Source organism: Nothobranchius furzeri, chromosome 8 (assembly GCF_043380555.1).
Source record: "Nothobranchius furzeri strain GRZ-AD chromosome 8, NfurGRZ-RIMD1, whole genome shotgun sequence".
In the NCBI taxonomy this organism is placed as follows: domain Eukaryota; kingdom Metazoa; phylum Chordata; class Actinopteri; order Cyprinodontiformes; family Nothobranchiidae; genus Nothobranchius; species Nothobranchius furzeri.
In genome coordinates, this window is record NC_091748.1 from 65,589,368 (window position 1) to 65,603,742 (window position 14,375).

The 14,375-nt window shown below is 40.2% G+C and overlaps 1 protein-coding gene across 13 annotated transcripts in view; it reads right to left on the minus strand.

Annotated features, from left to right (window-relative positions):
• Nucleotides 1-14,375, minus strand: part of LOC107392825 (3',5'-cyclic-AMP phosphodiesterase 4C) — a 115,698-nt gene that overhangs the window by 36,194 nt on the left and 65,129 nt on the right. Inside the window, exon 1 of one of the 13 annotated variants that reach the window (XM_054752207.2) lies at nt 5,386-13,502. The exons of 11 other annotated variants lie outside the window; for them this stretch is intronic. In XM_054752207.2, the coding sequence (XP_054608182.2) occupies nt 5,386-5,456 (71 nt within the window). In that variant the 5' untranslated portion in view covers nt 5,457-13,502. Of the gene's footprint in view, nt 1-5,385; nt 13,503-14,375 lie in introns of those variants that run through there. One more of the 13 variants, XM_054752205.2, reaches the window with a different exon arrangement.

The window sequence follows — 14,375 nt, forward strand, 5'->3', positions numbered from 1 at the left end:
CTCATCAAGAGAATGCCAAGAGTGTGCAAAGCAGTAATCAGAGCAGAGGGTGGCGATTTTGAAGAAAATAGAAGATAAGATAAGATAAAACATGTTTTCAGTTATTTCACCTTTTTTGGTTAAGTTCATAACTCCACATGTGTTCATTTATAGTTTGATGCCTGCAGTGAGAATCTACCAATGTAAACGGTCATGAGGATAAAGACAACACATTGAATGAGAAGGTGTGTCCAAACTTTTGGCCTGCACGCAACTGTAACAAAGCCATTTTTTTTCCTAAGTGGCAAAACCAAACAGTCCTTAGCATCTCAGTAGGACGACATCTTATAAAGAAAGGTAGCATACAGACATTTTTGATTCCCACCTTCCAACACACGTCTCATATTTTTAGTTTTTTTCTTGATCTCCATAAACAAAAGTATAAATTTCATTTAGCTCCACAGCGTGTCTTTAAAACCGTGCCTACCCTTGTTGGAGCCTGTTTTTAACACAAAGGAGCACAAACAGGTTTACTTAATGAAGCTGTGGATTTTAGTGTCAGAATTAGAACTCTATAGGTACATTTGTTTACTCCTCTCACAACTATTGTCCATGTGCAACATACTTGTGAAACAAGTTGGACTTTGAAGCCGATGCCAGGTTGGGGTTTTGCTGAAAATGAGGTGTTTGTTAGGCCGCTGTGTAACCGAACCCAGCAACCAAAATAACTTCTACAGCCCAGCTGGCTTCTGGCTCCTATGACTGCATTAGCTGTGCTGATGAGAACAAGCTGCAAGGGAGGAGTGTGTGTGTGTGTGCGTGTGTGTGTGTGTGTGTGTGTGTGTGTGTGTGTGTGTGTGTGTGTGTGTGTGTGTGTGTGTGTGTGTGTGTGTGTGTGTGTGTGTGTGTGTGTGTGTGTGTGTGTGCGAGAGAGAGAGAGACTCAGGAGTGTGTTTGTGTTTATGTGCGAGTGTGTGTTAGTATGGGTCTGTGTGTGTTTATGTGTGTGTGTGTGTCAGTTTGTGTGAGACAGTGTGTGCATGTGTGGGTGTGTGTGTGCTTCTTACTAACTTTTAACCTGTAGTGGCCGGTGACAATGACAAAATACCCTTAAATGTGGTTTTAGATGCATGGTGGGAATTAATGTTTGGTTTAGATTAAGATTAGGAATAGAACAGCATTGGTTAGGGTTAGGGTATGGGTTAGGGTTGGGCAGTTCCTAAATTGAAAGGAATGGAAGTCAATGGAGGGCCCAAACAAGGATGGAGAGAAAAGTGTGTGTGTTTGTGTGTATCTGCCAAGTTTGCACTGACACAGAAGTTTCAGGCTCTAGTGTCAGATATCAGTCAGTTTCATGGTGTTTGGAGGGAAGTTTGCTGCTACAAAGAAGGAAATGAACCAAACTAATACATAAAGAGTTGAGAAAATTCTCCTTAAAAAAAGAGTTCTGCTTTTTCACCATGATGCTAATAAAGGTTTGGGTTCAATAGTAGAGGAAACTTACCAAGAAATTATAAACAATCCAAATCAAATCAAAGAAAAAAGGAAAAGCTTGTCTGAGGATGAAACTGCTTGCTCAGTGGAAAAATCACCAAGGCAAACAAAAAATGAGATTAAAGTATGAAACCTAATCAAAGATGCTATACAAATGAAACTAATGATAAAACTGCAACTAAAACACTGAAAAGGCTTCCAAGAGAGATCCAAATTCTCTGAGAAACCATCTTTGTGTTAATTTGGTGACAGGCGTTACAGAGACAAACAAGTGCACCGAGATTAGAGGAGAAAATCAGCTTTTGTTGTTCAAGAAATCTATTCATTCACTTATTTTACAAAAATGATTCATTCACATGTTCAGCTGAAGATTTTTAAGATGATGCTTATAACAGAGGTCATTCAGAGTCTAGCACCAAGTGACAAACAGAGACTGTACAGTTAGACATATGGAATGACTGTAAGATACTAATTATTATCTTATTAATTGTATTTCTGCATGACTCAGTTTAAACTCTTCTATGATAAAACGGCTTAAAGTTGAAAAGAACAGTTCATTCCACAAAGGATGATTCTGTTGGACCAACTGTCCATTAGAGGGCGCACTTCACGTAAAGACTAACAAAAAACCTAATTCTGCACTCCGCAGAATCTAACACCTAAAACGGCCCAACTGTAGACAACACATCCTGCATCAATGCTCAAATAAATGTCCATAATTTACAGCTGGTACATGACTATTTACCTGCTTTGGTGTAAATAATATAACAAAAACAAAACTTGTGGGCCATCTGTTCTTTCTCCCCATCACTACACACAAAAAATTTCACATCTGGACTCAAGATTAAAAACTAAACAGATACAAAATCAAAATCAACAATCACTTTTTCAATTAAGAAAAAAATCTTTTGCAATGTGACCTAAAAGCACCTACAGCAACTCTGGTGGAACAATCAATGTGGGTTTTAGAACGGGTGACGGTGGCAGGTTATTGTGTGTGCGCGCGTGTGTGTGTGTGTGTGTGTGTGTGTGTGTGTGTGTGTGTGTGTGTGTGTGTGTGTGTGTGTGTAAAAACACAATCCATAAGCAACATGTGTCATATTCACGTGTTGTGTGCAGCCAGCTTGGCGAGGCTGAAAACTATTCCAGGCCGTGGGGAGGGGGTATTGTTGGGGGGAGGAGGGTTGTTATTGATGCCCTTCTCTCCCACCCTCTCTCTCTCTCCAGCTGGACTCAGTGGTCTTGAACCTAGTCTTCCTGCATTGGCCATGCTGCATTCATCTGAGAGGATTTGAGAATTTTTTGCCTGTTTGACAGTTTCTATATTAGGACATTCTCTGACCTCAGGAAAACATCCTCAGACTTCAGAAGAAATAGCCTCAGACCCCACACTTTAGATAACAAAATAATCAGGTAACAGAAAAAAAATCAGCGCTGGAGTTAGCTTCTGATTCCTATTTCATACTGAGCATTTGGCTAAAGTTCTTGTAAACTGAGAAACAGTGTAATATTTGTTATTTTTAAAAAACGATTGGTTACTCTGAGTTGAATATGCATGCTGAACACGAAAAGTTTCTACAGTCCCCATCGCCTGCACTAGCAGCAGAAAGGAAGATGATGGGCAAACAATAGGATCAGAAAAGGCCAGTCTCGTATGTCACAAAGAAAATTAGCATTTGTGGACTCGTCCACCTTGGCTTGTGGCTAAGGGAAGGAGAGAGCAGAATGCGTCTGGGCTAGTGGAAGCTAACCATTAGCATTAGCAACTTCACAACATGGCGGAACACATTTGGATTGTGTTATTTGTGTAGAAAATACATAAACTTTGCATATTTTATCCAAGAAAGAAGAGTGAACAAAGGCAGCAGAAGAGCTGCATTGTTATTAGCCAATCAGAGGCGAGTTGTTTGTATGTAATGAATTTTAATGAGTAATCCTGCAAATTTCTGCCCCCCACTCCTCCAAATAAACTTCTACCAGCTGAAACTCATTCAGAAACAGGAGTTTCAGCGGGTAGAAGAGAGAAAATAACACAAAAAACTGTCTGTAATTTTAGAGACCACAGCAGACAAAATGAGAGAATGGCACTTTTAAAAGACGATTCCAAGGAATCTTTCCATTTGAACCATTTTTTATCAGCTCTGCTTCAAACCCAACCAACCTTCCACACCCAGACTACATTATTTCACACAGAAATATGCAGAATCTTTCAAACATGCAACGCTTGTTATTTGTGAAATCTTTATCATAAATGCTAAAGGTCAATAAAAGCGCTACATTAGCAATGGTCCAGTATAAGAAACACAACACTAAATGCAGAAATAGTCTCAATAAAATGAATAATCAGGTCGTATTTTATCCTAAACTGTCTGGTTTTATGTCTGAATAAGGTAAACGTGGTACTTGATTAATTTTTTCCAGTGTCTGACGTCTGAAGATGTTTTTCAGAGACTTGAGGAAAATGGACACCAAAGTGTTTTCTAATCTTTTTAATCTCCTAGTATTCGCATGTCAGAGGTAAAGCTTATTTTAGACTCTTCCTTAGAAGTTCAACAGATGAGGAACATTTTCAAACATCAAGCTATAAGAAATTAAAATAGTAAAGCAACAAATAGAAAACATTATTTCTGACATCGCTAAGGACCCGGCAGCAGTGTTGAGAAGTGGGTTCACTTTCATGTTTGGTCACAAGAACAGGCATGAACACATGTGAGGAACCTGGGAACATGCAGACAGCTAGCATGTGCCATAAGCTCTGCAGAATTTAGTGTTGTAATCATGAGTCAGTGCCGTCATTATGGCGTCAGCTACATCTAAAGCACCCCTCCAGCTCTGAAATGAATTATTTATTTAAAATAAAACAGTTAGTAAAATGAGCAGTGTGTGCATCTGCATGAGCAGAAACAGCAGCAACCTGGAGTCATAATTTGGGTTAGCCTCAAGATCTTCTTCAAGTTTAAAAAAAGTATCTAGGAAACTTGAGGCAAATAACAGGAAGTCTTTAAGCTGAATGTTGACACAAAGAAAACTAACTTCCTCAGTGAAGCTGTTGGGTAAAATGACAGAGGAATTCTAACCCACGTAACGCAGCGCCCCGGTTCTGAGAGGCTGCAGCGCGTTCACGCTTTCATTAGCATTATCCATAATTCTGACTATTACGATTCAAGTTTAATGGAGTTTGTCAGGCATCATCGCTCTGATGGAAGTATTTCTGTTCATGTTCCCAGAGCAAAGCATTAAGTAAACTTAACCACATAAATTAAATGGCTCTACAAACTAAGTTTCAACAAATTTTTGTTCTTTTCTCCAGTTTTATGACTTGTTATTTAGAGACAAAAGGCGAGAGATAAAACAGTGTTTTTGCCTTTGTGCTTATTTATATCTCATGAAGCAGTGGATGGATTTCAATGAGACTCAATGAAAGTAATCATTGAAGGCACATCTACCACTGATCCAGCTTCATTAAAGATGGATGCCATTACTAATCAATATCGGCAAACACAAAACAACCTGTAATAACCCTGTTATTTTGATGTGTTGGTAGCTGAGAATCAGCCAGAGCACATCGTCTGAGCGCTAATGAAACAAGTTTAATCAAGATTTCAACAAAACGGCTATAATGTCAACATTTCTCTAAAAAAAAGTTTAATTCCTTTTTTGTATTTTCTTAAGAAAAATTGATCTTGTGGAGAATGTAAAATAAACGCTTTTATGTTTTCTGTCTCTGACCACCAAATAAAGAACGATTCAAACATGAATGATGAAAACTAGTGTTTTGTTTCCAAATAGTTCCCGTTTAGCGGTTTCAACACCGTGAAACTATAGCTCTGAGTTCATGAATCCTGCCTGTCAGAGTTAGAGAACTCCCTCTCATGACTGAGAGCAGAAAAGATGCAGAGTTTAGAAACGTACCCCAAGCACGAGTGTCTCCGACTGTATCCAGAACTGGTCCCTTTCTTTGCCAGTCGTGAGTCCTTGTTCATTTTCCTTTTGAGCTCCTGACTCAAGCGTAACTCAGTTGTAAAGAAAACACATGGCACGCCAGACCTGTTCAGCTATTTCTCTCTTCTGGATTCATTCCATGAGGTTCTGCTCTGAGATGAACCAAAACAAAAGGAAGAATCCAGGTTTGAAGTGGAAACAAAACTGATAAAATCAGACAAAATACAGATCTGATTACTCTTCATGGCTTAGGGATGCAGGAAAATCCGCAGAAGAATGCTGCAGAGTTCATCCACTGGAGTTCCGGGCAAGCCTCGACAAGGCAGCAAAGAGAGAGGGAAGAGGCAGAGGAGGTGCTGCTCTAAGCGAAGACTCCGCTGCACTGGAGGACTTTGCACATTTGTCTCTCCTCTCTCATTAGCTCATGGTTACAAACTCTCCAAATAATCCCAGATGTGACAATGACTGCACCGCAAAGAAGTTCCCGAGTCACACCGATGCAAATTGTCCAAAACGATAAAGGAAAAAAAAACTAGAGAGAAAAAAGTAAGGATTTTAAAATTAGCTTAGTTTCTCTACCTCTGCGTCACTCCTTCACTCACTCAGTTTGCAGAAAGGAGAAGAGTAGATTAGTTGCTGATAACAGTGACACCACAGGGTAGTGACAGGGAGGGTTGACCTCTTCGTCTGGCAGGCTGTGTGCTTGCAGAGTCCCCTGACGTCGCTGTGGGAGCTGATACGGTCCTCCATGTGCTCTGAAGCTGTCAAGAAGTCTGATTTATGCAGAATATCCAACACCTCAAGAAATGTGTTTAAGGTCAGCTGTCTTAAGCCTCAACCCAAAGCAATCCGCAAAGCAGCGGACTGCTGACTCTTTCCAAACACTGTGAAACTGAAAACACTCCCACACTTTGACAGGGGAACATTTTGGTGTGTCATGACTTGTCAAAGGGAGCTCTAACTCCACTGCGTGGTTTGTGGGTGTTTTTGTTTCTGGCAGAGCTGGTTTGACGCAGCCTTGGGTGACACGTGAGATCAGCATGCAGCTTGACCCGATACCCTGATTCTGCAGCCCTGCAGCTACAAGATATTGTTAGAGTTGGTGCTGGGCAGGCAGCGAGGCAATGAGAGGTGGTGATGGAGGAGAAAGCTTGTAAACGTTTAAAGAAATAAAGTGGTTTTGGTATTTTTCTCAATCCTAAATAAGCTATTGCTACTATTTTACCCCTCATTAAGCCCGTGTTGATCAATAGATTGAATAGAAACTTCTCAAATATTTATTTCTTTAATATTTAACAAACAATTAGTCCAAATACGAAATTATAAACCTATAACAAGTTGAGGAAAAGTGAAGTTCAGCATGTTCCTGCAACAAACCCTAAATGAGTCATCTTCATTCTCTTTATGAGTCCGCACATGCAGACCAACACACCAGCTTAGTTTGAATTGCTCCATTTCAGAAGAAGTTTAGTTTCATGTTGAACAAAAATAACTAATTCAGTTTAAAAATACATTTCCCACAATTTGTAAAGTTTACTATTAATTATTTGTACAAAGTCAGTCTATAGTTGCTGTCTGCTGGTGTTTTTTGTTTTGTTCCAACTGTCCTTTAATTACAATTTATTTGTAATTTCCCCCGAAAAGGAAACACATTTTTCCCAAAATACTGAAAAAGAGGTTTAAGCATTAAATTAGCTATATGGTTGATAATATATGAAAATATTTTAGTCATATTACAATTTCTATATAGTTGTTATTTATGCTAAAAGCAGCAACAAGAGAAAACAGTGTTCTTTCTTTAGTTTTCAGCCCTTCGGTTTGCATTTTAAATCTGTCTCATTGTTTGCACATGAAACTAATAGTGAACCATTGTGTGTGTGTGTGTGTGTGTGTGTGTGTGTGTGTGTGTGTGTGTGTGTGTGTGTGTGTGTGTGTGTGTACACTGGACTGTTTACTTGTTACTGGTTTAAAGTATCTCCGGCACTACGATCCTTGGATGAGGTCTCATGCATATTTGATGCTCTGTGAGCAGCTGATTACAACCTGGTGAGCTACATGAGACCCACGACAGAGCAGCACTGTTCAATAAACACCAAAAGGAAACCCACACTACAGCACAAACAGTTCACTGAATAACTCGTTCACACATCAAATGAAGTCAGAAGCAATGAAAATGAAAGCTTTTTGCAAGTAGACTGAAATTATACTCCTGCCACACACACACACACACACACACACACACACACACACACACACACACACACACACACACACACACACACACACACACACACACACACACACACACACACACACACACACACACACACACATTCTCACCTGAAACCGGACAGATAGGGAGATCTCTTTGTTGTTACAATCATACAGTTTAAAAAAAAAGTTTATCTGTTGATGTGACTAAAGAGTCCTCCACTTAATGGTTCTGGTCAGTTACTGGTCCGTCCAACCGCTCCAGTGTCTTTTATTTGCTGCCGTTATCTCAGTATTTCATCCGAGGCAGATAGATGTTTTCTCAAACTTTGCTGGAAGGGATTGCTCAGAGGAAATTGGGGATTTTTTGTTTTCAAGTAACTGAAATGCTAAAACCCTTTAAACAAAATTCTGTCTATTCATAGCGAAGGTGACAGAATAAAAGTAAATTAATAATCAAGCTCCATCATGCATCAGTGACCTGATTGTTCCATACGTTCCTAACCGAGCCCTTTGCTCTCACACTGCAGGTTTACTGGTGGTTCCCAGAATATCTAAAATTAGGATGGGAGGCAGATCTTTTAGTTATTAGGCTCCTCTCTTGTGGAACCAACTCCCAGCTTTAGTCCGTGAGGCAGACACCTTGCCTACTTTTAAGAATAGGCTTAAAACATTTTTATTTGATAGGGCCTATGGTTAAAATCTGATGTTAGCCTAGATCTGGACAAGTGGGGGAGTAGAGGGAGGTGGAGTGTACAGTCGGTAAAGACGACTCTCCCTTGCCCTGCCTCCAACATGCCTCCATCTAAAAGGCTAGGTTATCCAAAGTTATCTCTGTAGCTATGCTGCCATAGCCTTAAATTGTTGGAGGACATACTGACCACTTTCCACACTCGACTATTTTCTTCTACAATTTGCTCTTTAACTGTATTATTTCCTGCTTTTTCAGCTGTTAGCTTTATTTTTCTCTAAGTGTTTTTCTCCCCAGAAGAAGCTACAGTGATGTTCTGCTGAGCTGTGGTGGCCTCATGGAGGGGGCCATAGGTTTTAACACTGTTGCTAACCACTTAAACATTCTCCTTCTTCTGATAATAACATTTTACTTTCGTTGGCATTGAATGTGCTACTACCGTATTTTCCGGAGTATAAGTCGCACCAGCCATAAAATGTATAATGAAGAAGAAAAAAACATATATAAGTCGCACTGGACTATAAGTCGCATTTTGGGGGGAAATGTTATTATTTTCCTTACAAAATCTGAGACCAAGCATTTCAAACTGCAAGACAAGTACCGGTAACAATAACAGAATAAACAACCAGGGTGCAGCAGTGCACAACGGTCTCCAGCAGAGGATGGCGGTGTTTCGAACCCTCCCAGCGGGCGGGGGAGCTCATTCCTGGGTCGGAGCTGGCCCGCAGCAGCTTGCCACAGGCTCCAGCAGGTGAAGGCGGGGCAGAGGAGCTGAAACCTGGTCCGGAGCCGGCCCGCAGCAGCGCGGTATACATAATTTGGTATATAAGTCACTTTGGTATATAAGTCGCAGGACCAGCCAGACTATGAAAATAAGTGAGACTTATAGTCTGGAAAATACTGTACTAGTTTACCCGTTTAATTATAGATTCACTAGGATAAATACAATAAAGTTTATCTCTCGCCAAATAGAATATTTACTAAGAAATCACAATGAAACCATAGAAACACTACTTGGTATATATGTTGTGTGTGTGGGTGGGTTGGTGTGTGTGGGTGTGTCTGCTCTGTCTTCTCGATCCCCAGTGAGTCGTGGCGGATGGCTGCTTATACTGATCCAGAATCCTCTGGAGGTTTCTTCCTGTTAAAAGGGACTTTTCCTCTCCACTGTCGCTAAATGCTTGCTTAGTATGAGGATTGCTGTAAAGTCACTGACACCAGTCATTGACTCGATGCAATCTGCTGGGTTCGTTATACAAGAAATTTTTCACTGATTGGCTTAATGAACTGACCTGTATAGGAATGTTTACTGTGTGAAGTGCCTTGAGACGATTCTTCTCGTGATTTGGTGCTATGTAAATAAACTGAATTGAATTGAATTAAAAAGGAATCCATTCTAAAGAGTCATGTTCAGGAGAAATGTAGCTTCTGGCGATGAAACCAGAACACATTTAGCACCTAACAAAAAAAGTTTCAGATGTATTTGAGCCTATGGGGATTTTTTAACACTACTAAAACCTCTTCCTAAAGGCAATTGTCTGTTGCAAACTACATAAAAAGACGGTACAGATGCTTATCTTGTAACTGTGGTTTAACTTGGCATCATGTGGGTAGAACATGAAGAACTCAAGTTAAACTGAGATTTTCAAAAAACTTATTTAAATGCCTGTAGCAGCTTTTTAAATCCATAAACTCGACAGTGAGGTGACTATTAAAGGTCCTCTGTCTAGCCACGATAGCTGAAAACAAGAAAATGCTGATACAATTCACTAAGGAGTAAGATGCTGGCACTAAAGTGTCTCGTTGGTGGCATAAACACTTGCGTCATACTGTTTTCCTGTTCTTATCTTATACACAGAGTAGAAAAGTTTATGTTTTTTATCTTATTTTGCTTGCGTCATGTTTCAGTCAGAAATGCAGGCAGCAGTTTGGAGGTCTGACAGCTTCAAGGGGAGCAAAGTTCACATGGATATTGGTTATATTTAATTTTTCTTAAAAATGGGTAAGTCATTTTTTACTACAACATGAATTCAATGTCATTTTTAAAAGTAAAAGTTGTTAGCTTCAGTCATCTAATTAATCTTTATGTCCTGTTTCTGGGTTTGTATTTTGCTCCATAATTCACAGGAGAGACTTGGAGCGACACGATCATTTTTTGACATTAGTCTTAAGTACACCGGGTGAAATTTGATTAGCAGTAATTGCTTTACTGCAGTTGTGCATTAGATCAGTAGATTGCTGCAGCCAATAGGAGGATCTTTGTTGACATCTCTTCTCATCTTTGTGCGTATGCACGAGTGGCTGGGCGGCAAAAACAAACACAAAATGAACTGCTATCAATACGCGACATAAACTTTTAAGAGAGTTTGTGATGAGAAATTCCCGATATATAAACACTTTACTGTCTAAAGACAAGAGGAGGTTTAGAGAGAAGCTTAAAATCTGTATTGAAGACAAAATTAAATGTATTTAAAGCCCGTATGAGCTCTGGGATGACAGAAAACATCGATCCGATTCGCCTGTGTTTTTTTTTCCCCCACAAATCTGTGGGGGAGACATTTGTTCCAATTCAACAAAAAGCCCTGGACCCTTCACTCATGAAAAATGAAAGACTTTCAAAAGTCTGGAGGCCTATGATAATTTTGTTTTAAGGAGAGTTGAGCCGATCTCTCTCTCTGAAAACAGAAAGCCGTGGCAATAGCAGCAGCTAGCATCACCCGTGTGTGATGACCAAAGAAAACAGATAAATCCTCACAGCAACTGCAAAGCCCGGTAAATCTTCATTAATCTGGGTCCTTATGTATGTCTTTATTATTATAATGATCGTGGGTTGAGACACCTAAATCAGAGCGTGAAAACAACATGACTGTGGATTCAAAAATACACAAAGATGAATGTTTTTAAAAACATCTTCTCTTATTAACAAATATTTAGTCACAAGGACTTACTGTGAGCAAAATGAGCCTCACAAACTGCCCGTTGCTGCAGGAGTCCAGGCTTTCTTCCGAGAGTCTGGACTGCTTCCTATCATCTCTTTTGTATTTCGCGGCAGTTTACGGAGGAAATTTCAATAAAACTTTTCATCAAGCCTCCCACGGACCGAACTATCAACCACACAGCAAGAATGATCCGTCTTCACTAAATCCTCCTCCAAACGTGCAAAACAACCAAATTATTGGCAAAAGACATTGTTTCTTGCCACACACTACGAGAAGCATAAACACTGACGTCACAAAAGTTCCTCCTATTTTCTCATGATTGTTTTATCAGAAATGTTTCAACTGAATGAAAAAGCTCTGAGATCAGCTTACTTTTTTGTGGCCAACAGGAAGATTCTTGTGTTTTATGATTTGTGGGTAATAATCAGTACTAAAGTGGGCATATGACATATTTTTCTTAAGGTAAAACTGTTTCATGGTTGAAATAAAACATGTTTATGAAATTCTTTGTACAAAACCCCCCTCACTTCAAGCAATCTCAGCAGTTTTATTTGTGACATTTTCAGTACCTTCCAGAATGAGCCATCTCAGGGTTCTGTCACGTTAAAGGGGCCATATCATAGAAAATCCACCTTTTGGAGCTTTTTAACATGTGATATTTTTATTTCCTCATGAAAAAAAACACCCAAATCATGTTTGACTGCATTCATGAATTTTCCTGTTTCAGCTGCAAATTTTGAGTTTTACTTAAAAAATCCTGTAAAACATCAATGGAAACTAATCTCGTCATCAGGCCTTGCTCCTCTCCCTAAACTAGTCTGTTCTGAAACCTGTCTGCCCTGGCCAGCACAGGATATGTGGCTTAGGCGACTAGTGTCAAGTAACTGTAGTCCAGTGGTCAGGGCGCTCAGGAAGATGCCTTAACCTCTAGACTACCATAGCCAATACAGCAAGTGACTTGCCTAAAGCCTGGGTCACACTGTGAATTTTGGCCGTCATACAGGATTGTTCATGTCACACTGTGAGAACTCCAGAAAGGCGGCACGCTGTATGGCGCATGATTTCTGTGAGGCAGACTGCACGACGTCTCTCTCCAACAGGACCTCCCGATGACCACACCTCCCGAAGCATACGTCACTAAGCAGGTCGCTAACCAAAACAAAGCTGAAAAGATAAAAACACTTCTTTTTAGTGTCAGTTCATGACTCAACTCATCTTCCTCAAAGAGGAAGCTTCGTTTTTAAAACCCTCTCTTTGGCGTCAAGACTCCGGCTGCGGGTCTCCTTTTCCTGTCTTCCAGCTAAACAGTGATCTGTCTGTTGGTCATTCATCCTTCTCTTCTTTTATACACAAGAACCCACTAAACGACAGAGAAGTAACAATCTGTCATAGATCGCAGCAATATCTAAACTTTTGTCGTGATTTCTGTCTCACTGCTCCACAGCTCCGCTCCGTGTGACAGCTCACACCCGCTTCCTTTGTCGCTCTGCAGCAAAACGCTACTGAACCGCTTATCGGTTGAACATGTGAAATTTCCACCATCAGCAAAGGGATCTCATGTTTTTGTGTTTTATTTTTTATGTTTGTGAACTCATCTCATTTCAGCTCTCACAGATCACAGAATCACAGTTTTCACAATTTATCTGATGGTCTAAAAAAGGTAGTTTAAATATTTTAAGTATAACTCCAGTTTACCTTGGGCTATTAACAGAAATTAACCACAGATTTGCAAATCACCTTCATGTTCACCGTTTTTTACACGATCATGCTCCTGAGGAGGGATTTGGCTAAGACGGCCGCAAATTGCAGTGTGATCCGAGCTTAAGACGCTGTTGCAGGCACATTTTGTTGGAGCGTGTGTGGGCGGAGCTTCACTAAAACAAAGCATTTTATTTCCAAGTATAAATTCAGGCTGATGAAAATAACCCAAATTCAAGATAAATGTCATCTCAATTCATTCATTCATTCATTCTATTTATAAAGCTCTTTCCCACCCCCAATCAAGGGGGCCCAAGTGCTGAACATAGTGGGCCTCCAAACTGTGAAGGTTGGCCACCAAACATGAACTTTAAATTCATGCATTTCCTCTTGTAACACTTTAACAAGTTTTAAAAGGCTTGTATCATGATAAGTTACACCTCCCAGACCAAAGATAGGTGCAGTATAAGATAAAACATTATCATAATCACTATTGAGACATCATTCATTTATGAAATGACACACACACACACACACACACACACACACACACACACACACACACACACACACACACACACACACACACACACACACACACACACACACACACACACACACACACACACAGCAGCAGCATTTTAGAATCATTTGAATGACTAATTTAACTACAATGAACTGCTTTTGTAATAATTTTATCTTTTATTCTGGAGTAAAATAAAAAAACAAGCTAAATCATCACAAATCTGTGGTATCAGGGGGCAACTTCTGAGTTCAAACACAGGGATGGAGCACAATGTTTACAACTGAAACAGTATTAGGATGTTTTAACTCACAGAGGCCTGCAGGTCTTCTGTTTTATGAGCAAACCACTGAGAATCCGCTTGTTATGGGTGCTAAACAGTATTTTGCCTCTTCCGTGCGGAGCGGTTGGGGAAACACATTTCAAACATGGAACCAGCTACCAAACCGAGCAGAATTACATAACACCAGTGCGCGAAGGTGCATGTTCCAACCCACAGGAAAGGAAGGAGAGAGGTGAACAGCGAGTGGATCACAGGGACTGAACTGATGTTTTTGAGCAAAACTGCGGTAAAAATGGCTGTTTGTCTTCATTATCAAAAGTGTCCATGTGGCAGGGGTGAGAAGTGAGCACCACCTCACCCCTGCCACATGGACCTCAAGGGATAAACCATCAACCCTGCTCAATGGTCAACTTTCCTCGTGGGGTCACCCATAAAGACAGTGGGAGGGTTAACTCTGTAAAGGGTCATTTAAGAACATACTGTCTCATGTAAAATATATTTTTTTAAAGTTGCATAGTGTTTCTTTGTAATAGCACGATATGAACATTATATGAAAACAAGCTGGAGCTGGCCATGCCCACCCATCACCTGCTCAGGCTGCTACAGTATAAGCTG